The sequence below is a fragment of the Culicoides brevitarsis genome, chromosome 1 (assembly GCF_036172545.1).
Source record: "Culicoides brevitarsis isolate CSIRO-B50_1 chromosome 1, AGI_CSIRO_Cbre_v1, whole genome shotgun sequence".
Classification (NCBI taxonomy): domain Eukaryota; kingdom Metazoa; phylum Arthropoda; class Insecta; order Diptera; family Ceratopogonidae; genus Culicoides; species Culicoides brevitarsis.
The window spans coordinates 23262944-23289250 of record NC_087085.1 but is presented as its reverse complement, the minus strand read 5'-3'; the positions used below and the strand labels follow the sequence as shown (position 1 = coordinate 23289250).

General features: G+C 30.1%; 2 protein-coding genes across 4 annotated transcripts; one reads left to right on the top strand and one right to left on the bottom strand.

Annotated features, from left to right (window-relative positions):
* The first annotated feature begins 379 nt into the window (after positions 1-379).
* On the top strand, positions 380-8141 carry LOC134837120 (RNA cytidine acetyltransferase). The gene is made up of 14 exons (XM_063852451.1): positions 380-544; positions 600-694; positions 761-930; positions 1001-1051; positions 1245-1471; positions 1526-1689; positions 2209-2276; positions 2333-2754; positions 2836-3130; positions 3186-3415; positions 3476-3569; positions 3628-3826; positions 6924-7688; positions 7909-8141. Exons 1-14 carry the CDS (start codon positions 437-439, stop codon positions 8000-8002), a joined length of 2982 nt encoding a protein of 993 aa, XP_063708521.1. The 5' UTR covers positions 380-436; the 3' UTR covers positions 8003-8141.
* LOC134837101 (dmX-like protein 2) lies at positions 8102-25888 on the bottom strand. Of its 3 annotated transcripts, XM_063852430.1 has the most exons (25): positions 25731-25888; positions 25006-25226; positions 24794-24945; positions 24509-24715; positions 23360-24442; positions 22952-23278; positions 18744-19835; positions 18555-18683; positions 17105-18421; positions 16715-17034; positions 15058-16090; positions 14431-14961; positions 13589-14364; positions 12708-13530; positions 12236-12481; positions 11854-12054; positions 11343-11793; positions 11116-11209; positions 10772-10855; positions 10225-10494; positions 10041-10110; positions 9731-9805; positions 9543-9676; positions 9396-9479; positions 8102-9346 (listed from the first exon to the last, which is right to left on the bottom strand). In XM_063852430.1, the coding sequence occupies exons 1-25, from the start codon at positions 25809-25811 to the stop codon at positions 9146-9148; spliced, it is 10002 nt and encodes a 3333-aa protein (XP_063708500.1). In that variant the 5' UTR covers positions 25812-25888; the 3' UTR covers positions 8102-9145. The 3 variants fall into 3 exon arrangements, with proteins under 3 accessions (XP_063708500.1, XP_063708492.1, XP_063708508.1); XM_063852422.1 differs by having other exon boundaries at positions 13589-14961; XM_063852438.1 differs by lacking the exon at positions 10772-10855 and having other exon boundaries at positions 8103-9346; positions 13589-14961.
* Positions 25889-26307: the final 419 nt, after the last annotated feature.

The following is a 26307-nucleotide window of genomic DNA, read 5'->3' as shown; positions in this document are numbered from 1 at the left end:
CAAGTTTTCATTAGCTTATAATTTGTGCAAAAGTGTTGAACACAAAATGTTTAAAACAAATTTGTTTCAATATGAAAAAGTACTTGTTTTGCATTTTAAAACTTTTTAATTCATACAACTTTTATTTAATAAGTTAAGTTAAATATCTATAAACTCAAGGAAAATGATTACGACAACTTCAATGCAGAACAACTAATAGTAATTTATGTATTTAACTATTCAAGTATTTTTAAATAAATAATCATCCTTAAAATAAATTAAATGTTATTTAAATAAATATTTAAATCTTTAAATAAATTAAATCCTTCCCCTCACGGAACTATGAATTAAATGGTAACCCTAAAGTTAAATAAAAAAAACAAGAGTTTTGACAGTTCGTTCTTCACGTGTTTAACATAAACAAACTTAAAACAAATATAAAGATATTATTTTTAAAATGGTAAAGAAAAAGATTGATAATCGCATACGTATAATGATAGAAAATGGGGTAAAGTCCGGACACCGAACTTTATTTGTCATAGTCGGAGACAAAGGGAAGAATCAAGTAAAATAAAATCTAAATTTTAAAGATAAAGTACAGATAAAATTGTACATTTTAGGTTCCTATATTATACGATATGCTATCGAAAAGTGTAGTAAAACAAAGACCTACTGTTTTATGGTGTTACAAAAATAAGGATGACACTATTTCTAGGTTATTTATTTACTTATTAACGATTTTTTTTCATATTTTAATATATTTACTTACTACATTTTTTAGTCACGGTAAAAAACGCATAAAGAAAATTCAATCAGGAAAAGTAGCATTAAATGAAGCTGATTTTTTTGATGCTTTTCGTGTTTCGACAACTATTCATGGAAGATATTACAAAGACAGCCATACAATTTTGGGGAAAACTTATGGCGTTTGTGTACTGCAAGATTTTGAAGGTACTTAACAAATAATTTTAAGTTAAGATTATATGTTATTTTTTATTTATTTTTTTTTCAATCAAATTAGCTATCACGCCAAATATTTTGGCTAGAACCATAGAGACTGTAGAAGGAGGAGGTAATTATTGTAATGGCTAAGCGATTTTTAATTTGCTGTTTTTTAATTTCTTTGATCGTTATGATTTGCGATCAAAATAAAAGCTCTCACGTGAATTTTTGGACCAAATTAAGTTTCATAATATTAAATAAATATTATTTGTTTATTTTTCACGAAATTATTCAAATTAATAATTTTTATTTTTTTTCAACAGGACTTGTCATTTTACTTTTAAAAACAGTTTCTTCACTTACTTCGTTATTTTCTATTAACATGGATATTCATAATAAATTCAAAACTGAAACTCATCAAGATGTTAAATGTCGCTTTAATGAAAGATTAATCTTATCGCTGGCAAATTGCAAAAGATGTTTAGTAGTAGATGATCAACTATCCATTCTTCCTATTAGCTCGAAGACAGCTAATATTGAGAGTGAAAATGTAAATTCTCTTATTAGTTTGAACTTTGACTTTGATTTTCTTTTTATTTTGAAGGTATCCAATGTATCAACATTATCATTTTCTAAAGACCTAAAGATCCTTAAAGAAACCTTGAAAGATACTCCACCAGCTGGGCAATTAGTTCAGTTGTGTAAAACATATGATCAAGCTAAAGCATTATCACAATTTATTGATACTTTAACAACTAAAACATTGAGGTAAACGTCATTATTTTGAAAAATATGTATTTTTTTTATCTATATAAGGCCGTTTCAAATTTTTTCCGATGTTTTTGTCCCAAAACTGGGAATGGGGGGGGGGTTGAAAATAAAAAAAAAATGTTTTGAAATACTGTTTCAAATTTAAATTGTGATCAATTTAAAATTGATCTGAAAGTATTTTAAGTTAAAAATGTTAACAAAAAAATTTCATAAAAATAACCATCAAAAATTTTTGAAAAATAATTTTTAGGAAATATTTTTAGAGAAGAAAATTCATGTAAAATCTCGATTTGTAGCACAAAAAATTTTAAAAATTGAAAATATTTTAAAAATTTTTTGAAAACTCCTTGAAAAGGTAAGGAAAAGGATCACAAAATGATCCATTTAGATTAAATTTTTTACTTTTTTTTTTATTTTGCCCCATTGGATTTTCTGCTTTTGAAATGGGGCAAGGGACAAAAACATAGAAAAAAATTTGGAGCGGCCTAAATATATATTTTTAAATTTACTTATTAGACCTCCTACGTCATTAACCGCAGCTAGAGGTCGTGGAAAGTCTGCTGCAATGGGATTAAGTCTCGCAGGTATGCAGTCGCTTGTGAAACATAATTCATAAATAAAGAATATGTAATCTTTTCAGCTGCAATTGCTTTTGGATATGGAAACATATTTGTTACCTCGCCATCACCTGATAATTTGGTTACATTATTTGAATTTGTTTTAAAAGGATTAGATGTCCTAGAATATCAGGAACATATTGATTACACAATCACAAGATCAATCAATCCAGATTTTAATAAAGCAATTGTTAAAATAAACCTTACAAGAAAAAATCGTCAAACTATTCAGTATATTTCTCCAACAGACAGCCATTTATTAAATAATGCTGACTTGCTGATTATAGATGAAGCAGCTGCAATTCCTTTACCGTTGGTAAAATCTATGCTAGGACCATATATTGTATTCTTGGCTTCTACAATAAATGGGTATGAAGGTACAGGAAGGTCACTAAGTCTTAAATTGATTTCACAACTACAGAAAGAAAATAATGCCCCAGAACCAGTAAGTAATGCGGAAATTTTTTTTATGTTTATACAAAATATAGGTAATTAGGAAAGTCATTCAATTTTCCGTACTTTACAGATCAAACTATACGAGTCAATTAGATATGCCTCTTTGGATCCTGTAGAAAGTTGGTTAACTTCAATATTATGTCTAGATGATACAATACCCGCTTTATTAAATTCCGGATGCCCAGTTCCAGATGCTTGTGAATTATATTATATTGATAGAGATGCTCTATTTTCTTATCATAAAGCTGCTGAAGCATTTCTACATAAATTTATATCTATTTGCGTTTCGTCTCATTACAAAAATAGTCCAAATGATCTACAATTGATGTGCGATGCTCCTGCACATCATCTATTCTGTTTGTTAGGTAGTTATATAATAATGATTTTTTCGGTAGATTTGTAAAAAAAAAATCAATTTAGGTCCGGTAACTAAAATGGATGCGCTTCCTGAAATTTTGGTTGTTATTCAAGTATGCATGGAAGGTCAATTTTCAACAAAAAAGCTAGAAGATTCAATGAGTGTTGCTAAAAGAAATAATGCTGGTGATTTGATACCATGGAATGTTACAGAACAGTATGGAGATAAGAACTTTGCACGTTTATCTGGTGTAAGAGTTGTGCGAATTGCTACACACCCTAACTATCAAAGAGTAAGTTCTTCTCGTTTTATGTAAGAAACTTGTTCACAATTTAAATAATTAAAATTTTAGATGGGCTATGGAAAAAGAGCCGTGAAAATACTAAAGGATTATTATAAAGGAAAATTTACTAGTTTGGAAGACAATGAAATGACCTTACAACCAGGTAAAGAAAAAATATACAATCAACTAATGAAAACTCTTTATCATGTTTTTTTTACTAGAAAATCTAGTGGAAGAAAAAAGTTCGGAAAATAATCTTTTATGTGAAAGTGTACAACCGAGAAAAAGCATACCAACACTACTAAAAAGATTAACTGAGCGTAAAGCTGAAAAAATTGATTACATCGGAACCTGTTTCGGTTTGACGCCAGATTTATTAAGATTCTGGAAGTCTTTAAATTTTGTACCCGTGTACTTAAGGTATTGTGGTTTTGTAGCTTTGAAATTTATATTGAAATTTTTACATTTCGTTCTAAATTAAATTGTATATTATACTTCAAAAAAAATGGGGCGAGGTCAAAATAACATGAAACCTTAAGGAATTAAGCCTTTTTAAAATGATTTAAACTGTAACGTGAAACAGAACAGGTTGTTAGAATACTCGAAGAAAAAAATATGTATTTTCCAGTATTTTTAAATACTTTTTTTTAATTTAAATATTTTTAGGCCGCATCAAATGAAACTCAATAATTTTGTCCGGCGTCCCATTCATGAATCTATTGAGTGATTATGGCAAAAAAATCATCAATATCATCTATGTATGTTTATTTAAGGCCGTTTTTTGTAGGTTTTGGGTCTCTTTTTTAAAATTTTTCGAGAAATTAATTTTTAAAAACTTTTAAAATTTCGATTAACTTTTGTACTAAAGTTAGAAACAAGAGCATCTCGCAAATTCGCGAAAAAACAGCAAATTCGCGAAAAAACAGTAAATTCGCGAAATGCGAACTTCAAATTCGCTGACTTTTAACATAAAATGACATTAATGATATATATGTATCATTGCAAAGGTAATTTCAAGTACTTTTAGAATTTGCAAAAATATTTTGAGAAAGTTGTATACTTTTCGAAATACAAGCAGTTGAACTTTTCAAATTTGAATTTCAGTTTTCAACTTTAAAATTCAAAGAATCAAATAAATTTAATATTATCGGACAATTTCGAAATAAATTTACCCAATTTTTTCAATTTTAAATTTGAAAAACATGTTTTTAATTAATTTTAATTAATTAATTTGCTAATTTTCTATTTTTACAAATGTTTTCTTTTGATAATGCGATTTTTTTATTTTCCTCTTATATTTGAGGATTCCCGCAACTCCGTGGGAGTAATGAATAACACTTAGTAACAAAAAAAAAATTTTGCGGCAACAGAGAAATCCTTCTGTACGATGAAAGAGGGCCTAAAACTAAACAATTTTCTCCTCTACAGTATAGGTCTAAGGCTAAGAGTTTTTTCTCTACAGCCACCTGAAGTTTCAATGTATTTTAAATGAGAGCAACTTACAAAAAAAAAACAAAAAATTCACTTTTTTCGAAATTTCGAGCGTTTTTTCAACACATAGCTTGTTTTTACCCAATAGTATTATTAATAAAATTTTCTCAGCTTTCTAATGGTGTATTTAGAATTTTGATTTTTTGAAATATTTTGGCCAAAAATCTTCAAAAATGACGAAAATTTGCAGTCGTAACCCCTACCGTTTTTGACCACCTACCGTGTTTTTTAAACTTTGACATAGAATATCTTAAATTTTCTTAATGATTTTTTTTTTCAAATTTTTAATTTGAAGATGCATTTTAAACTTTCATTTGTAATGTACAATAATAATATTTCACATTTTAGTGCAAAATTTTCTCACAATTTAATTTTGAAATTTTTAAATCAATTTTTTTTTAATCTTATACCTTTTGAATCTTCACAACTATGACATTAAATTGCTTGATTTGTTAGTTTATGTCATCAAAATCGCGAGTTCAAAAATGCACGGTAGGTGGTAACATTTTTATGATCTATTACCACCTACCGTTTTATGATTGATTGACAAAAATTACAAAAAAGATTACAAAAAAGGCCCTTTAAAATTAATTTTTACGAGTTTTTGATATCAAATTTACCATAACTTACATTTTGACAAAAAGAAAATTAAGGTTATTGGCAAAAACAAAGATTCAAAGGGAAAAATGACAAAATTTTAGGAAATTTTAGGTAAAATATTACTTTTAAAATTGACAATCTGATGTCAAATAATTAATTTGTTCTCCATTGATATGCATGATCAAAAATTTCGTGCACTGATATTAAAAATACCCAATAAAAATATAATTAAAAAAAATTTCACGAAATATAAGGGAAAATAGCTCTAAATGCTCGTCATGTAATATGTTTGGATCCGTTGGCATTAAAAATAAGAAATCTGATAAATTTAGGGCATCAAAAGATGTAAAAAACCGACATGAAGAGCATTTTAGACGATTTTTATTGCATTTAGCATATATTTACTTATTTTTCGTTAAAATTTTCCCTATGAAATTACTCCAGTTGCAATAAATACTATGCAATCTGTCAGTTTTCATTCATTTTCTAAAGTTTCGCATGAAAAAAATTAAAATTAAAAAAAAAATTTGGTCGATTTTTTGATGTACGGTAGGAGCATTAAGTCAATCTTATACATTTTTTAAGTCGTTCTACGAATTTTAATTTTTAAATTATAAAATTTCCCTATTTTTCTCATAAAAATTTAATATTTTTATATGATATTTGAAAATTTCCCGAAAACGAGGTTCACAGGTTCACGCACTTTTTCCAGGACCGAAATCCGCCTCTGTTTAAAGAGATCAATTGATTTCTACATATTTCATTTTTACCGCATTTCGAAGAAAAAATGCGGTATTAAACTCGACTTGTCGTGTGTGTGTGTGTCAGTAACACTGTGAATTAGTAATTCTTAGTAATTTGAGCATGGTCCTGGAAAAAGTGCGGGAGCCTGGAAACCTCGTTCCTGGGAAATTTTCAAAAATCATATAAAAATATTAAATTTTTAAGAGAAAAATGGGAAAAATTAAAATTCGTAGAACTACTTAAAAATGTATAAAATTGACTGAATTTAGGGTTTTTTTTCATTGTTTTGGGGTAAATATAGTTTTGAGAAATGAGTTTGGTTCCCGAGAAAAAATAAACTTTTTCCATGTCTGTTTGAGAACCCTTAAGGTCTGTTGGCAGTCCCTTAGGTTGTGAGGTGTATGGAATTTGGAAAGGGCTTTGAGGAGTACGAAAATGTGAAGTGAAGAGTACAAAATTGTGAAATATATGCCTTGTGGAAAAAGTCCACATACGATAAGGAGTTCGGAAAATTGAAGTGAGGAGTATGAAGTTTTAAAATGAAAAGTATGAAATTATGAAGTGTACAAAGTAAGACTATAAAAAAGCGTAGGCATGAAAATCGAAATGCGGTATAGTATTCTGTTCTTTAGACGACTATTTTCTCTATTTTTATATATATATATTTTTTAATCATTTTCAGTCAAAAATCTAATGATTTAACAGGAGAACATTCTTGTATTTTAATATGTTCCATGAAGAAGGAAAATTACAACATAAATGAAAGGGAAAATTGGCTTGCTGCATATTTTAAGGATTTCAAGCGTCGTTTAGTAAGATTACTAGGAAAAACATTCTCTAATTTTACAACTGGGCTTGCATTGTCACTTTTGGAACATCGTTCAGTAACTTTATTAAACGAATCTTTGTCGACGGCAATTATAGATCAAACATTTTTACCACACGATATTCAACGCTTAGAATCATATTGCTACAATCAAGCAGAATACCGACTTATACTTGACTTAACAATGGATTTGGCGAGACTTGTTTTTGACTCGAACTTGATAAATGACAAAGTCGATACATTACAAAGAGCTATTTTACTTGGTATTGGCCTACAGAATAAAACAATAGATCAGTTGTCTATTGAATTCAATATGCCTGGTAATCAAGTGCTCGCTAAATTTTACGACTGCATCAAGAAACTTACAAATTATCTTGTAAAAATTTTGGAGTCTAATCTTGAAAAATCCATCACAAAAGCCTCTAAATTAGAAGAACCTTCTTTGTCAATATCTTTACATGATGAACTTAAAGGTGCAGCAGAAGTGTTGAAAAGGAAACAAAAAAAAGAATTGTTTAAATTGAAAAACGAAGAATCAAATCAATACTTTATCAAAGGAAATGAAGATGATTGGAAAAAGGCCCTCGTAAATGTAAAATCAAATATAGTTTCTGTTAAAATGTAAGTTTGCTTTTGATTTATTCATGAAAATTAATGTTAAAGAATTGTAGAAAATTCAAAAATACTATAGATTACTAATATATTTTGACAACTCTCTGAGCTTCGTGCTTATAGATATAAGATAATCGAAGACAATTACAAATTCTCGTTTTATTTATGAACAGATCTAGTTAAAGTGAGATCGATAGAAAATGTTAAGAAATCTTTATTCTTATTACAGAGGCGAAAAGCGGATTGCAGAAAATTTGGATAAAGAGTTAAATAAAAAAACACGTAAAAAGATGAAGCATCAGAGTTTGCAAGAAACTTCTTAACATTTTATTATATATTTGAATAAAAGATGAACACCTCGATAACATTCTATTCTATTTTATGTTTTTATATATGAATATTTTAGACAATTTTTTCTTGAAATATTAAGCAATTTATGAATAAATAATTTTCTGATAATAATTAAGTAACTTTTCATTTTTCAAATACTATTTCGCAGGCTTGTATGATTTAAATCTAAGATTTGAAAATCAAATCATGATTTGATTTTTTCGATGCATCAAATCAAATCAAAAAAGATTTGATTTTTGATTTGATTTGATTTTTTTTGATTTGATTTGAAAATTGATTTAAATAAAAAAAATCGAATCAAAGAAAATTTCAAACATTTTCACAAAACTGAAATTTTTTTGATTTAATTTGATTTTTTTTTTGATTTAAATCAATTTTTAAATCAAATCAAATCAAAAAAATTTCAGTTTAGAAAAATTTTTGATTGATTTGCAAATCAAATCAAAAATCAAATCATGATTTGATTTGTCATTAAAAAAAATCAAATCATTTTTTTTTATTTTTGATTTTGATTTAAATCATACAAGCCTGCTATTTCGAACGAGAATTTCCCATGAAACATTGTTGATTCACTCTAACGTTGAAGCATGTACTAATTTTAATAATAAATAGGTAAGTAAAATTTGACTAATAGTTTGATGCATATTAATTCAACTTATGAATTTATGTAAGCAGACATACCGGCCATTGGAAGGACCAGAAGTTTAACTGCTCAAGAATTTAGTTTTAATTTTTGATAAAGTTTTAAGCAATTTAAGAAATTTTTATGAATGAAAAATTGAAATTATAATTACATAAATATTACATAAATATCGATATTAGATATTACAAAAAAATGTTTTAATTTTGCATACCAACATTGGATACATATCTTATTATGTTTTTAAGTTTTTTTTTTTTTTATTTTATAACATGACTTTAAAATCTTTTTAAAATGAAAAAGTCTAAATCTATTAGTCTTTTTTTTTAATACGAAGAGTACTTTAGATAAATATCTAATTATTTTTTGTTAGGTCTTATTTGCATATTTCAAAAAAATAAACATATTTGAAAAATTGTATTTTAAATAACGATAAATTTTGCAAATTAATTGAAACAAGGTAAATAATTGTTATTTAGTAAATTGTATGTATTACTGATTCTCTGTCAGGCAATTGTCTAACTTTCATGGAACCATCAGCACCACAAGATAATAAACGTCCTACTTGGTCAATATGAAGTTGTGTTACTCCTTGTCCAATATTCTTAAAGAAACTACTACGAGCGTGTTCGCCAATAAAACAATAAAGTTGGGAATGTACAGACAGGCCCCATACCTAAAATATATTAAAATTAAATTTAATATATGATGTACATGTTGTATACCTTAATATCTCCGTCAGCGGATCCTGTGACGAAAAACTCTTCATGAGGATCAAGTGCAATACATTTTATAGAGCCATCATGTGCCTAACATTTAAAATCTTATTTAGTAAATTCCAAAATAAATTCAAGCGAGAAATAAAAACTTACCTGAAATCGATGCCTTAGAACTCTTTGGCGCATATCAAATAAACAAACATCTCCTTTTTTCCCCGTTGTAATTAAAAGTTGATGTTGAGGAGCGTATGCTAAGGCCGATGCTCCTTGTTCATGACAAGTAAATGCTAAAAACAAATAGTTTAGGTATTATAATGTCAGAAAATTAATCAAAAAAGTACTTGTTATAAGTGATTTTTTTTGTGGCAGCAGAGTGTCCCAAATGCAAACATTTTTGTTTTCTGAGCTATGTCCGGCTATAAAATAAAACATTATTAATTAGAATTGTTCATACAATTAAGGGCAGACCAAATTTATTTTAAAACCCTTATTTGCAAAATTACTAATTGTACTTTTAATTTTTTTGTTGGAATAGTTTTGTTTCATTTCAAATATGTTTTATATAAAAATTCGCTATTAAAAAAAGGGTTTATTTATATTTTGTATGTATTTACTTGCAAAAATAAAAAAAAGTAAAAAAGACTGCCAAACCTGTAGCCACCAAACTGCATGAACCAAGAAATACGAAATCACTCAACAACTTTGTATGACATTGATAGCTCTGGAATAAATAAAATATACATGTTTTACTGCTAATATTGTTTTTTTAGGTATTTGACAATTTTCTCATTTCAGAGTGTCCAAGAAAAAAAATGTTTTATATTTTTTAACTTACAAAAAACGATCTATTGCACTGCGATGCTAAACTAGCTTGCCATAAACTTAAATTTCCATCACCATCAGCCACACCAAATTTATTTCCATGTTGAGAAAATCTACACCTTGTTACTTTAGCAAATGTCCCAGGTGGCCGTGGAATACATACAGCTTGTTGATGTCCCCACTCCCACATCTGGACAGATCCATCTTGTCCTCCTGTTATATATAGTGGCATAAGTGGATGTGCACACATTCTTTTAATGTTGTCTACTTTATGTTTTATAACCTGAAAATCAAAAAGAGTATGTAATTAGAATTCATTATATTTATTTTTTTAATCATGCAAGTATAATTTAAAAAAATATTATTTTATTAAAAAAAGTAGAAATTTTTTTTAGTTCTTAACTTGTTAATACTAAACACAATTGAATTGAAAAGAATACTAAATATACTAAATATACGAAAGACTAAAGCAATACGAAAAAAATAATAATTGTTCAATCCTACTTTTCAAAACACTACTCTGATTAAATAAGAATTTTCTATCTTAATAAACACTATACCGGTTTCAACAAGTATTTTGATCGATTTATGACCAGTTTAACAAAATGAGGACAATGACTTCCTGGAAATGATACTCCTTTTCCCTATGAGACGTTTCATAAGTTCATACAGTTAGTGATTAATCAAATAGAAAGGAGCACAAAATATTAGGTTAAATAATTACTTTTTTTAGTTTTGATTAATCAATCGTACCTTTACAAAATTAATTTAGACCACTCCAAATTAGTAAACATAATTTTTTGAACTTGATTATCAATTTAAAAAAAAACATTAAAATTCAGATAGTATGAATTTGGAAGGGTCTACATTGGTAAAGATAAATATCAATATATGAATATGTTACCAATGAAGATCCTCTTCCAGATTGGCCAGCTAATCCAGGTTGAATTGTTGGTTGAACTCCATATTGAGTTGATGATTGTGCATTTATTTGAGTTCTAAAAGAAATTATTTAGTTTGCATCTGAATATTTATAGACTAATGTAAATATAATAATTTGTAATAGTGACATAAATAAATAACATTCGATTTGTAAATAAATGTCATGAATATTTAACAAAAATAACCTACTTATCAGATGTAGTTTGAACCACAAGAAAACTGCTCGCAGGTATTTGATCAATATCTCTGTTCAAATTCATTATATCTAATTCACATTCATCTTCGAACCAATTTGGTGAGGTAAGAAGTAAAGTTACATCAATTTCTTGCAGTTCACGAGGTGTAGCAAGTGCTAATAAACCAGGATTCGTTGGGTTTGCACAAAATGCCGAAATTGACTCTTGATCTTTATGAATTATTCTTACAGGTTCGACAGTATTTAAACTATTATGATTCTGTGAAATTGATGAGACTGATGAATCATTGGTGGTGGTCTCAAAGATTGTAGTACCAGGAACGGTATCTGTGTTTGAAATTAATGTTTTCCTTTTTCCAAAAATTGCTCTAACAAAAATATCTTGAACTGCCTCCTGTTTGACCAAAAAGTTCCAAAGTCTCTTTGCTGGGCCAGATGCATTTCCTAAAATACATATTTAAAAAAAATGATTGTAAGATGAATAAAATTCAGTAAAATAGTTACCTTTAAAGGGAGTATTTCTTTTTTCCAATAACGTCCTGTACTTGTGTATAGCAGGACCGATAGCGTTAGTTTCCACAAAAATTCCAGGAATAAAATCAATTGGTGCGGGACTTTTATTTTCCAAATCTTTTTTTAAAATATCTTGCCATTTTGATAAAGATCTTAAAATTGAATGTACGAGTGGACTTGCAACGGGCAATTCTAAACAAAAGAATTTAAATGAAGATCATGATCAGATCAGATCAGATTTTACGGGTGAGCAACTCATTTCAAGGCGCTCGGCACATAGATTCAATAGAAGAACATGATCAGAAGAATAAAATCAATATTGGTACCAATGATTGATATTAATACTGGTATTAAAAAATAAAGTATAACTTACCTTGCATTTCTATTCCAGCTATGTTTATAAACGTTTGTAGTTGAATTTGTGTAATCTTGATTATTGCTAATCGCATTATGGCCCATGATAATGAATTGGGATTGTAATGCTCTGAATTCTCTTTTAAATCTTTTTTCGTATTCGTAGTAATAATTTTACCAGAAAATACCTCTTCTTCCTCATCATCTAAATCTTCATCTGACTCAGTGCTGTTTGAGGTATCATATCCATCTTCATTCGAATCTTCTGTAAAAAAATATATTATGTTATAATAATTTGTAGAAATGTATAGAAATAATATAGGTATGTATATGCACATTTCTTTAATTTTGGTAGAAATAATTATTCTTATGTATTCCTTTTTGCTGAATTTTATAGAGTTTTGACTATATTAGCAAATTTTTTCATGATTTTGAGTCTCAGACCCATAGTACAATACAAATGTACTAAGTCTTTCAAAAGACAAACTCACCAGTTATTGTTGGTTTCATCATCAAATATGAAAGCATCGAAGAGTCTGGTGGTAAAAATTGCTCTCTGTATGTTGGTTTATCTTCCTTCATTGATGTTGCCGCTTGATTACCATTGAAATTTCCCAAAAGTTTCATATTAAGTTTAACACGTTGCATTGTAAGAGACGTCACTGTGTTCCACATTCCACTTTCTGGATTATTATTATCTAAGCTTTCTTGTTGTATTTGTGATTGAACAACTTGTTGGGCTGCCTGAGCATGGGATGTAGGTTGACGTAACAGTTTTTTAACACCACCACCGAACAAAGAAGCCCATGTGGCATCCGTAAATTGATGAGCACACATACGATACAAAGTGTGACAATCACATGATGATAAAGCACAAACTAATAATGCCATGTATGTTGCTACAAACGATTCACAAAGTAAAACATTAAGTCGTGGAACATCATCATCTTTTTCACGGGCAAGTAATGCTCGTAAGTTCGTTACACCAGGCCACTTGGACGGAGCTGTACATATAACTAATGGATCATCGGTTGAATATTTTCGACGCCTTTTATAGATGCCTGCATTAGACATTAAATGAGTTATTTGACAATTAGCATTAAGTTTTGCTAAATTATCCATTCCAGGGCTATGATGAGCATCATATGACACTGGTTTTACACTGAAAGTATCAGAGTCACATAAACTTTGGTATATACACGCAGATAATGCAACTGCCAAGTTTTGTAATACATATATTTCTGATATCGTTTTTAGCCATGGCGTAGGTGTCCGTAAGTTCAATATTGTTTGTAACATGTCATGAGTATGAGCCTGTATTGTGAAAAATAACACGATTTTCAACTTATCTACATTCAAAAAATAATATTACCTGTAGGGCTCGAATTGGATCTGCAATAACTGTTTTATTTCCAGCAACACAAGCACTCAATAATGGTAGTGTTGTTGGAAACGGCAAAGGGCTAAGTAATTGTTGTTGAGTCTTTTCTTGCTGTAGTTCTTGTAGTAATAATATTAATTCCATACGAACAGATGCAAGACCACCACCTGAAGCACCATGTAAACTGCAGTAGCTCAATAACGTTCGTAAAAGTGTTTCGTTCGTTTTCAGCCATCGTTTTCTTTTTGCAGCTCTTTCGACTTTTGCTTCAAAATCCTGTTTTTCTTGTAATAGGATTTCGTGAAGAGTTGGTTTTTCATGTCCAAGTTTATTATGTAATATAGGTGTATCGAATTCATTTACCATACTATCAATATTTGGGTTTTGACTTTCGTCAGAAAGATCAACATTGGAATTACTATAGTTACAAAGTTGTTTTAGTGCATCTACTTCTTTTTCTAACCATACGTATAATTGATATCTAAGTTGTCCTCCATCTACTTCATAACCTGTTGCTAAAGTGGATAACTCCTCCATCAAAATTTTTAAACATGCAATAAATTTAAGTTGTTGGGCCATTATGTCCAAATTATTTCCAGAGCTTCCATGTTTCTTAACAGTTTCAACAGAAGTATGTTTTTCTCCTTCGTTAGCAATGGATAAGTTTTCTGATTTTTCACCTTCATCGTTTGAATCATCATCCCATTCAATTTTAAAATCACTATCCGTATTATGAGTACAAACTGGGTTACTCCAATCAATAATTCCTGTATTTAAAGATTTTACATTTTTAGTATTCATGGAATTGTCATCATCACCCCATTCAATAATACCGGTATTAATTTGATTACTAAGGTTATCTTTATCGTCAGAATAACCACTTAAACTGTCTACCTCATGATCAACGACTTTGTTCGGAAGCTTATTTAATACTTCAAGAGCGAGTGCTGGACATCCAGCTTTAAAATGTCCGTGAGCCGTTGTAAAATATAATTGTCTTTCCAAAGGTGTAATAGTGTCCTCTAGTAAAAGTTGTTTATCCGCTCTTTTTTTGTTTTCTCTAGTATTTTGATCTGTTCCATAACTGAATCCGGCTAAAATTACTTGAGTCCTTCTTTTCTCTTGAGCTGTCGATGCTATATATTGACGAATTAATAAAGGATGTGTACGTAAATACACATAAAAATTAAACACATTTGGATTTGTTGTATTTGCAGAGTCAGTTTTATAAAAAAAATCATTATCATCGAATGCGGGATGTAAATGTCCAACACCATTTTGTAATAAAGTGCTCAAACTTTCTGAGTAGTCTTTCAGAATCCAATAACACATTGAACGAAGAAATGGATCTGGATGCATACGGTCTAAAAATATATGTGAAACATAATTATAGTAGTTATTTAATAGGCAAAAAATACACTGAATTTGAAATGGATTATATAATTATATATACAACATACCTAAATCTTGATTATTGCCATCTTTATCACATCCTAAAATTTCTTGATAAATTATTTTTTTATAAGTAGGTAACAAAACACTGCCATGTTCTCCTTCATATAGTTTTGTAATAACTAAAGCCAATTGTAAGTCCTCTAATTTTGTCAAGCAAACCTCCAATGCATCGTTTAAAGAATTTGCTAGAAGGAAAAATGCAACAGCATGTTCAAATCGTTGTTTGCCTAGGAGAGCATAAGCATTTTTAAGAGCTGCCTTTCGCCATCTGTCTTCAGAAAAATTATTCGAAAAAAATGCAGTCATTTTTTCATCTCTTTTTGATTTAAATAAGCCATAAACAACAGATTTTTTTTTCATTGCAAAATAATACAATGCTGCATCCAAGGGATCTTGTTTACTTTGGTAAGCTGCTTTGGCAAGACGTTCGAAACATTGTCTAAGAATAGTGATATTACGTAACCAGTAACCTACTCCTAATTCTCGAAGTGTACTCCATTTGCATTGATTTTTTGAATACGATGGTATCAGGTTGAGCAGCTCTTCTTCACTTTCAGAATGGAACGCCCAAACAATATTAGAAGTACCAACACCTTGTTTTTGAAACATATTTCGTTGAGACAATGGCAAACATCGCAATAAATAATTGTAATGTTTCATTGCAAGCAAGAAACGTAATCCACAATCATCAAGTGAATCTGTTGAGATATTTTCTTCATTTCCACTGTAGTTCTCTTTTGCCAATGCCGTTTTCGCTGCATCATTTGCAAATCGTTCCGCGAAATCTGTGTTACATGTTGATACAGTATCTGCCAGCGCCAATAAATGCATTTGATCAAGAGATGATAATCCGGGCAAATGTGTGTGTGTTAACAATCGTGACAACAACTGTCCCTGACGAGGTCCAAAATGTGATAAACCTTGTTTTTCTGGAATAGATTGCCGTCTATCAAATCGTGATGGAGAATCAGTGTCTCTTCTCAATAATTCATCTAAAGATTCATCCTCGACCGTAGTATCAAATAAATCGTCATACTCCTACGATTATAAAAACATGTTGAAAATTTTTATTACAATTACAAGTACAATTTCAAAATCAAAAAAAAAAATCACAAATTAGACCATAAATATTAAAGGAGAAAAAATTAATTAATGAAAAAAGTCATCCAGAAATTAGGGTAGGGTAGGGTCTATTATGGCTCGCACCGCGGTCTCTAAAGAGTCCTATTGTACTTCATACTTTGAAATCGTAAGCTTTCTCAGTAAACGCCGGGGAATGGGTCTTAGCTTTTTACCTGTCATCCCAAGCAGGCGCCCTCAAAATTCACTCAGCTCTCCCAGAAGGTCCCAAATGGTTTCTAAAAGATCTCAGTAAATTTTGAGCACGATTGGAGTCAGAAAAGTTTTTCATGATTTCGAGTCTCGAACCGACGACCTTACGCTCATCAGTCCGATACGCTAACCACTGTACTAAGCTGACTCCTCCAGAATTTATAACATATTATTATTTATTACACACACCACAAAGCAGCTAAAGTGCGCCTACATTCTAGTTTTCATATTAATTTGATTTTTGAAAAATTTTAGTAGGATGAAATATAAAACATTATTTAAAATTGCACTTGTCTGACCACCTATTTTATGTTACATTTATATATATACCTTTTTTACTTCAATTTTCTGATTGCTCATAACTGTTTCTTTGTCAGCTGCTAAGAGAATCCATAAAGGTAAAGGAGGTATAGATGCAATTTCTGCATAATCCAATGTCAGTTCTTCTGGCATTTGTGTTGTTGAGCCACGAGGTTCTCCTAACGGACTAGAGTTACCTCCTATGTAACTAACGCTGAGTGTACGAGATCTTGACCAAGTTTTGTGTGTGTTATTTCTCGAGCTTTCATCCTTATTTGGTTTAGTTGTGTATGAGCTATTAATACATCTTACTAAATGAGCTAAAATAGCTTTAACCCAACGTATTTTTCCTATTGTTTAATTTGGTTTCAATTGAACTTAAAATGTGAAGATAAAAATTATTAATATAAAAAAACGCACCTGAATTTAGCAATTCCATAAGTTGTTTTGGGTGGTATTGAGGTAAAACAGGGCAAGCTATTCGAGCTGCTTCGAACAGTCCAAAATCTACCATGTAATCTGGATTTATATTTTCTGAATTATTTGACAGATCTCCCGTTCCACAAGGTTTTCTTTTTTTGTCTAACATTTGTAAATTTATAGAGCTGAATTTGTTTAGTTTTGACACCGAAGACACATTCGTTAAACGCATTTGTGTATTTTCATGCGCAAGCGATCTCAAGTCTTCATCGCGTAAACATCGTTTATCATTTGATTCATCATTTTCACAATGATTCACATTTGGACCTTGGTGTTTCCATTGAGAGTAAACATGCATTTCACTATCCATACCAGCAACGAAAATTCCATCTCTAACCCATGATATTTGCATCGGCAGGGGAGGAAGTCCGTCAGCTGTTGTTAAGTCGATCTGTCTTAGCTTCATCCAACGAATTTCATCATTAAAATGTGGCTGAGCTAAACTGGATGCTTTTCTTAAAATTGGTCTATTAGTAGACATGCTTTCTTTCATTGCTTTCATGTTAGCTTGAGCCAAATCACTCGACACTGGAGTATATAACATGATTTTACTTCCAACTGCTACAGTTAAGATATGTGATCCATCTTCTTTAGAGACCCAATCGAGTTGCACTAAATGTTTTTGTGTTATTGGACATGTGTTGCCATGCTCACTTATACTTTTTCTTAATGACTGCAATGTACTGAAACTTGGTACACCTATCAATGCATTTTCCGACCTTTCATATGTATTGTCTTTGACATTTTCGAAATGAAATATTTGTTCGACAAGTTGCTTATTTAGCATTTTTTTGTTATTTTGAAAATGACTATAATCTATTCTTGAATTAATGTCAATTTGGGGTAGATGAATATTTTTTAGATTTATAGTATCTTCTAGTACCCACTCACTTCCTCCAGTGCTTTCGCACTCATAAATTGCTACACAAAGATTTACAAAGCGTTGATCAGGATCACATTTCATTGTGCGTGTAAATGATTTGCCATATTTGTACGCACAAGCAATACGGCCAGAGTAAGCAGCACTCACGTGCAGAAGTTGGCCATTTATGTCTATTGTAGACTCGTGGTTACGTCGAATCATTTCCCACTCTTTCCATTCATAACACGGCACATTTTCATTATTTATCTCTTGGGTTGAAGTCACATTGCACTTCCAAAAACGAACAGACGAATCTGAACAAGCAGTAACAATTAAGTAAGGTGCGAAACAAGCGGGATATATTGATGATGAGCTCAAATGGCCTGCTGCTGGAGCTGCAAGAATATATAAAATATAGTTAGCCGATAAATAAAAGTTAAAGAAAAATTTTGATAATTTAAAATTGTTTTTTGAATTAAATTTCTAGTGTGTTATACATATCTACAAGTTTTTTTTTATTTTATTTACCTGCATGAACGACTTCCACTTTTTCTTGTAATGGTAAGATTTGAGTGCATACTTTTGTAGTTGAGATATGAACGTGTGGGGTTTCAACCAACTCATCATTTTTGATTTCACTATTTGTAGGAACACCTGCTAAAAAACATTAGAACAAATCAATAGAAAAATTTACCAATGTAATTTATTTGAACAAACCTGAGTCTTTATGAAATGTTTCGCATTCTTCTAAGTCTTGTGTTATGTTACTATCAGGAACGTATAACATACTATCTGTAATATCATTGTTTGTAGATGAATGTGAAGCGATTACTAAACGCCACATATGGATCGTGGTGCCATCTTGAGTTTTTTCTAGAATGACTATATAAAAAGGTTCTTCAAACATAACATCTCGCTGTAGATCTACCATGGCTTCCATTTTTGAATTTATTAGACCGACAGGAACTTCATTTAAATGCGTAGTTTTTTCAGTTTTTTTGCCAGTAATTAATTGTTCTTGAAATACATGTAAAAATTGGGTGTTTTGCCAATCGTGAATAGCATCATCAATTGTATCCAGTTTAATGATACATCCAGGGCGTGCAGTACTTTGTTGTGATACAATTTTAATTTTCTTGTGGATATCATTGAAAACTTCTCTATCGAATGACGAAGATTCTGAAGAAATTGATTCAAGTGAAAACGTTCTTCTAGTTTTTTGCTCAGAGGTCGATATTTCTGCTAGTAAAGTTCTAGCATCTATTACAGCTTGATAAACGCACAAACTTTTTCCATCCGATGCTACGAAGCAAGCTGATGGTGAATTGCTCAAACGACCTAGTGTGGTACTGGGAAGCAGTGTTGGAATCCAAGCTACATTGCTAAATGCAGACAACGCAGGGGAATTAATTCTAGCAAGCTCACTAACACCACCGGATTGCGATAGAGGTCCCACTGAATCGACACGCCATAAAATTAATTCGGAACAAAAACCACTTATATCACTAGATCCATCAAAATTGCTATTAATCGATTCATCTGCTGTATTGGATTTATTTTTTAATTCTGGAATATTGTGATGAGATGTTGTTAACAAAAGCGGTAACACAGGATGACATGTAATATCGTTAACCCGAAAACGATGTCCTGATATTCTATTAACATGACCAATGCTTAGTACTTGAGAAAATTTGCTTTTATCCGAAAAGGTTAACTGCCATAAATTCAATGTTCCATTTGAATGATTAGTTACCATCGATACGATTGGAGTATGCGATGTCATCGTTAAAGGAAACATTTTCTCGTCATCTGAAATAAAAATTTTACATATTTTATTTTATGGTTTAGAAAGAAAAAATATTTTAAACATCAAATAATTAAGTAATAATTTTACGATATTTAGAACATGTATAATATTTTTATAGGTAATATACTATATCTGTATTTTCTAAGCTCTAAAATATTAATTAGCGTGTTCAACAAACGCTCGATAAAACTTCGAATCGGTTTTTAACATAAAATTATTCAACTATACAAATTTATCACTTTTTTCCTAATTTATAGCCTAAAAACCAAAAAATGGCCGAAATTTTGTCATTGAGACCAGATAAAAGAAATTTCTTGAAGGAATTCATTCAGAAAATTTGTAATAATTACATAAATAAAAATTCGACTTCCGGTCAAATGAGGGAAGTGCAGAGACTTCAGTCTCGGTTACTCAAATACTCGACTCGAGTTATTTATTTAAACGTTTTTTTCCTTGATGAAATAATTTCATTAACAGATCTTAATTAAGCATAGCCTTACGAAAATTTCCGGCGAGAAATCCCGACAGGAAATGTATATTTCCCGATCCCGATTTCCCGACAAAAATCAGTTGAAAACGGGAATTGAAAGAGAAGAGATTTAAGCTTTTCGCTGCATTAATAATTAAAAACGAGAATGAATTGCATTCGTGTATAAAACGAATGACTTGACCGCATTTCAATGTGTTCAATTCCATGATTTTTCATAAATTTTCCGAGTTTTCCCGAAAATTTTCATCAATTTTCACTTTCCATGTTACTCGCGAGACTCCCCTGAACATATTAAAATTTTGAAATTTTTTAAGATTTTCCGATTTTCCATGAATTTTCCGAGTTTTCCCGAAAATTTTCATGACTTTTCATGTTACTCACGAGACTCTTCTGAACATTTTAAAATTTTGAAATTTTTCAAGATTTTCCGATTTTCCATGAATTTTCCGAGTTTTCCCGAAAATTTTCATCAATTTTCACTTTCCATGTTACTCGCCAGACTCCCCTGAACATTTAAAAATTTTATAGATTTTCCGATTTCCAATGAATTTTCCGAGTTTTCCCGAAGTTTTCCACTAATTTTCATCGACAACATTTTCCAACGGATGAACACTCATTTAAATTTCCAACGGATAATTTTTTCAAATATGCTGTCAAATCTGTCATTTGAAAAGAATTCGCCAAACCTGCTAATTCAAACAAAGTTAAAGTGGCACACCACACAGACGGATGGACAGACGGACGGACGGACGACATCACGAGCACAATACCGCATTTTTTTCAAAAAAATTGAAATGCGGTAAAAATCGGTTTTAAAATTATTATTTTTAGTTGTTGTGCTTCTTTTTACATTTTTAAAATGTTATTCTGTTAGAAGCTTCTCAAGTTATTTATTCTCATTTTTGGAAGTTTACACGAATTTATTCTTCTATAAACAGTAAAATTCTTGAAAAAGAGTAAATACACCGTTTGATTTTTTTACTTTTCAGGACGGTAAAAATGTCAATTTTTTTTTTATTTTAGGCCGCTCCAAATGAAAATCAAAAATAAAGTCCAAATTTTTTGAAAATAAAATGAGGGGGGGCAAAATAAAAAAAAATAACTGTCAAAAAATTTGAAAAATTAATTCAATAAGGCCGCTCCAAATTTTTACCGCATTTCAAGTTTTTTGAAAAAAATGCGGTATTGTGCTCGTGATGTCGACGGTCCGTCCGTCTGTGTGGTGTGTCACTTTAACTTTGTTTGAATTAGCAGGTTTGGCGAATTCTTTTCAAATGACAGATTTGACAGCATATTTAAAAAAAATTATCCGTTGGAAATTTAAATGAGTGTTCATCCGTTGGGAAAAACCGTTCAAAACGTCGGGAAAACTCGGAAAATTCATGGAAAATCGGAAAATCTTGAAAAATTTCAAAACTTTAAAATGTTCAGGGCAATCTCGTGAGTAACATGAAAAGTGAAAATTGATTAAAATTTTCTGGAAAACTCGGAAAATTCATGGAAAATCTTGAAAATTTTCAAAATTTTGAAATGTTCAGGGGAGTCTCATGAGTAACATGAAAAGTGAAAATTGATGAAAATTTTCGGGAAAACTCGGAAAATTCATGGAAAATCGGAAAATCTTGAAAAATTTCAAAATTTTAAAATGTTCAGAGGAGTCTCGTGAGTAACATGAAAAGTGAAAATTGATCAAAATTTTCGGGAAAACTCGGAAAATTCATGGAACATCGGAAAATCTTGAAAATTTTAAAATGTTCAGAGGAGTCTCGTGTGCAACATTAAAAGTGAAAATTTATGAAAACTTTCGGGAAAACTCGAAGAATTTATGAAAAATCATGGAATTGAACACATTGAAATGCAAAATGAAATTTTTGTCCCCTGCCCCATTTCAAAAGCCGAAAATCCAATGGGGAAAAATAAAAAAAAACTTAAAAATTTCATCAAAATTTACAATTTTTTGGTCATTTTCCTTACTTTTTCAAGGAATTTTCAAATTTTTTTTTTTTAAATATTGTTAATTTTTAAAATTTTATGTGTTGAAAATCGAAATTTTACATGAATTTTCTTATTTAAAAATATTTCCTAAAAATTATTTTTCAAAAATATTTGACGGTTATTTTTATGAAATATTTAACTTGAAATACTTTCAGATCAATTTTTAATCATCAAATCTCAATGTAAATACCACAAAAACTACTAAAATATTATTATTATTATTAAAAAAACAGTGCCCAAATTTGTTAAAACTTTGTCATTTTGTATGAAATAGTATTTCCAAAATTTTTTTTTTTTTATTTTTTTTTATTTATGGTTTTTTATGGCAAAAACATATAAAAATTATTTAAAAACTTTACGATTTGGTTGAAATTTATTTAAAAGGAAATGTGGAATAATGCATATCCTAGCCTATGCTGTCATATCTTTGCTCAGATATTGATATATGATTCCGATAACATGAAACATGTTTTCCAGTGAAAAAAAAAAGGTAAATGCCAAAAACTAATTAGTCAAGGGTATTTTAAATCAAATTACAACAATTAACGTTGAAAGCATAACAAATGTTAGGCAAATCATAGTTTTAAAATAATTTGTTTTTTTTCTTGTTGGTAAGCAAAAAATTAATAATACCTGTTTGCATCTCGGTAAATTTTGCTTTGTCCTCACAAGGTTCTTTAACGTGTCTAGATTTTTCTTCTATTTTATGATCTCCATCACTTTCTTCTAAAACACTTGGTAGTCCTGAACCGTTTTCAGCTTCCTCGATATTCGTTGTTTTTATGTTATTAGGTTTAGGTTGATACGCCCTTGTATTTTTCAGTACAATATCACGAAAATGAGGTCCTGAGCTTGCAGAATTATAGAGATGTATGTCGATCGACATAGAATAAGCATCGCCCAAGGGTACTGCACTTGGAATACGAGTAGAAAATGATACTTGAGCCTGTCTAAAAGAACCTGCAAGTACATAGATAAATTTATGCATTTGGTTAATTCTCTCTCGAATATATACATGTGCAACATTAAATTATTCCTTACCAGGATGATATTCATCTAACCAGTCAACTACCCAAATCAAAAAACTTCCGTCAAGTGGATGAATGGAATATAACAGGTCACCACTATGATGCCAATCTCTTAATAAACATTCAATTTTCATGTCTAATGAATCTGGAATATGTGTATTCGTTTCGTTAGCTAAAGAGTTAATTGAGGTAGTGTTTGACAAAGTTTGATGTGCAGCTGAAACATGAGAGCCTGCTCCAATGGATTGTGATCGATGAGATGTGAAGTTTTGTTCGTCACTCATACTGTCATCTTGTGAGTACGATTTGAGTTTATTTAATTTTTTCTTCTTGTCTTCATTTTGCACTTGATCTCCTTGAAAACTGGTAATCACATCGCCATCATTATCAGTACAGCGGAAGTTATTTTGATCTTCTGCTTCCACAGATTTTCGTGCCAATTCTTGGAGTAAATTTTCTGCTTGAATGGTAAAATGCATTTCTTTGTTATTCAACCAATGCAAAACAAAATTAGGTTGAAAGCAAGAATCATTTGTTTGCATTGACGGAACCAGAGGAATGTCAGTTTCAGCATTTATTGAAGCTGCTATGTGAAAATGAAGCGCAGGCGTTACACCAGTTCCATGATAACCATACGAATGGAAATCGTGAACCGAATAAGTTGATGGTAAAGTAGGTATAACTCCAAGATTAAAGTTGTTGGATGATAGTGGACCAAATGAAATTCCTTGATTTTTTGCGTGTCTCCTGATATGAAAACATGTTTTCATATGTTTAAGTCGTTGCATAAATCGATGTTTATGACGGTGCGTCCGAAATTTTGGGTTTTGCGAAGCTAATGGATCAAATTGATTCATGTTGACCAAACCATCATCAGGCAATATTGTTTCTACCCAAATACGACAAATATTGTCTTGACACGAAGTTACTAACATATTCGATACTGACCCTTTAGGCATATTTTTACTTGTCTTTCGCCAAGAAATATGGGTAACTGCTCTCGGATGTGCTATGTATATGAATCCAAAGTCTAAATTTGAGGTTCCACAAAAACTCATAGGCTGTGCATAATCAACGCTTTTTGGTGGAAACAAATCTGTTGTGAGGAAGATTTAGCATATGATTTAGAATTTCAAAAATTAAGATTTCTTATCAGATTTACCTTTTTTATGCTCATACCATATTTTGACTAATCGATCATTCTTACCACAAGTTGCGAAAAGCGTCCCATCTGGACTATATGCCATATGGCAAACGGGAGTAGCTGGCAGACACTCCCAAATATTTTCCCAAGATGATAATTCATCAGAATCTTCATCAGTGCATGGAGACTTTGTATCACTTCCACCACCAATTTCAAATTTGACAGCTAATAAAAATATGTAAGTAAATTAATATTATAACTTTATATTCATAAAAAAAGGAAAAAAATCAGTATCAAGCTTACACTTTGTAGGACTTCTATCTTCAGAGTCACTTGAATCCTTTTCCTTCCAAATTTGTAAAAATTTTCCTCCAACTAATAATCGATTTCCTTCTACGTTCCATGACAGTGAAGCCACTTGAAATGATACTTGAAATATACCAGTTTGTACCCATCTGAAAGAAATATGTTGAATTTTGTCTAAAATACCGTAAGAAAAATTTAAATTTTATTACTTGAAATCTAGCCCATGAGTGGAGTATTCTTCCTCTGTAAGTGCTAAAGGAACTGGTTCAAATATACACATTTTATCTTCGTATGAGGCTGCAATTTTTCCTGTGTCATTGCTGCAATCCAATGCCGTGATTCGAACATAGTTGTAAATCGCCCCTGGGATTATTTGCACTCTTTCAAATGTACTGGCTAAAATAATGATGTTACAGCCAGATGCATAAGCCTAAAAAGATGTATGGTAGATATATATTATAAGAATATTTTCGCAATTAAATTTGTGAAAGAAGTAAATGACAAACCGTTCATATTTTTATTGATAGAACAGCAAAATGAGCAGAAGATCAGTAGGGCTTTTTAAATTTCTATATATAGGAGAAATATAAAAATTTGTTCTACAACCCTAATGTTTTTGTCAATTCTGACACTGATATATAAATAATAATAATAATAATTAAAAAAATAAGACTTTTGTCGTTTTTGGTCATATCAGATATTTGCGTACATATTATTTTCGTTCAATCAGGTGACACAGATTAACAAATAAATAAGAATTAAAAAAGATATTTTTGTTGGTGTAAATGAAGGTTTTTTTCAATCAATTGTACATTCTGCTACAATTCATTTATGCTAGTTTTCCAATAAGATAAGATGACAATTTTTTTTATAAATTTTTGATAAAAAAGTTTCCTCAGATAAAAAATATGAAATTATTATTTTATTTCCTTACAGTAAATGATATTCCTTCAACAGATCCTACTGCATTGCATCCTGGATTACAAGCTCCTGTTAGAATTTGATGACAATTCATCTTATTTTTTCCTAGATTTGTAAGATATTATTTAGCTTAAAAATAAACATTTTATAACTTTTTGCTTGAAAAATCAATCAACTCTATAGGATTTTTTACAATTTCATTTTAATACACCTCAAACTTAAGAAATTACCCCTTGTTTTTAAAATTTTCTACAGTTGTCCAGTCAGAACACGAAAATTTGTAGTGTAGTACAAAATACTTTTTACACTAGGAGGACTTTCCAGTATTTTAATAAACGCTATTTCATGTTAAGAACTGTCGTTGCCGTTTTTTTCAAATATTTTTTGTATTCTCAAGTTTTTGTTTACTAATTACATGACAATGTATATATTTAGATTATTATTTGTTTTTCTTCTATCTAAGTTAACTAAAATATCAAGAAGATGAGAACAAATAAACAATTTTGAAGATATTAACTAAAGATATTTACATACATACCTTTCTTTTGTAAATGTTTCGACAAATGTTGCTCTTTAAAGAAAAACTTAAG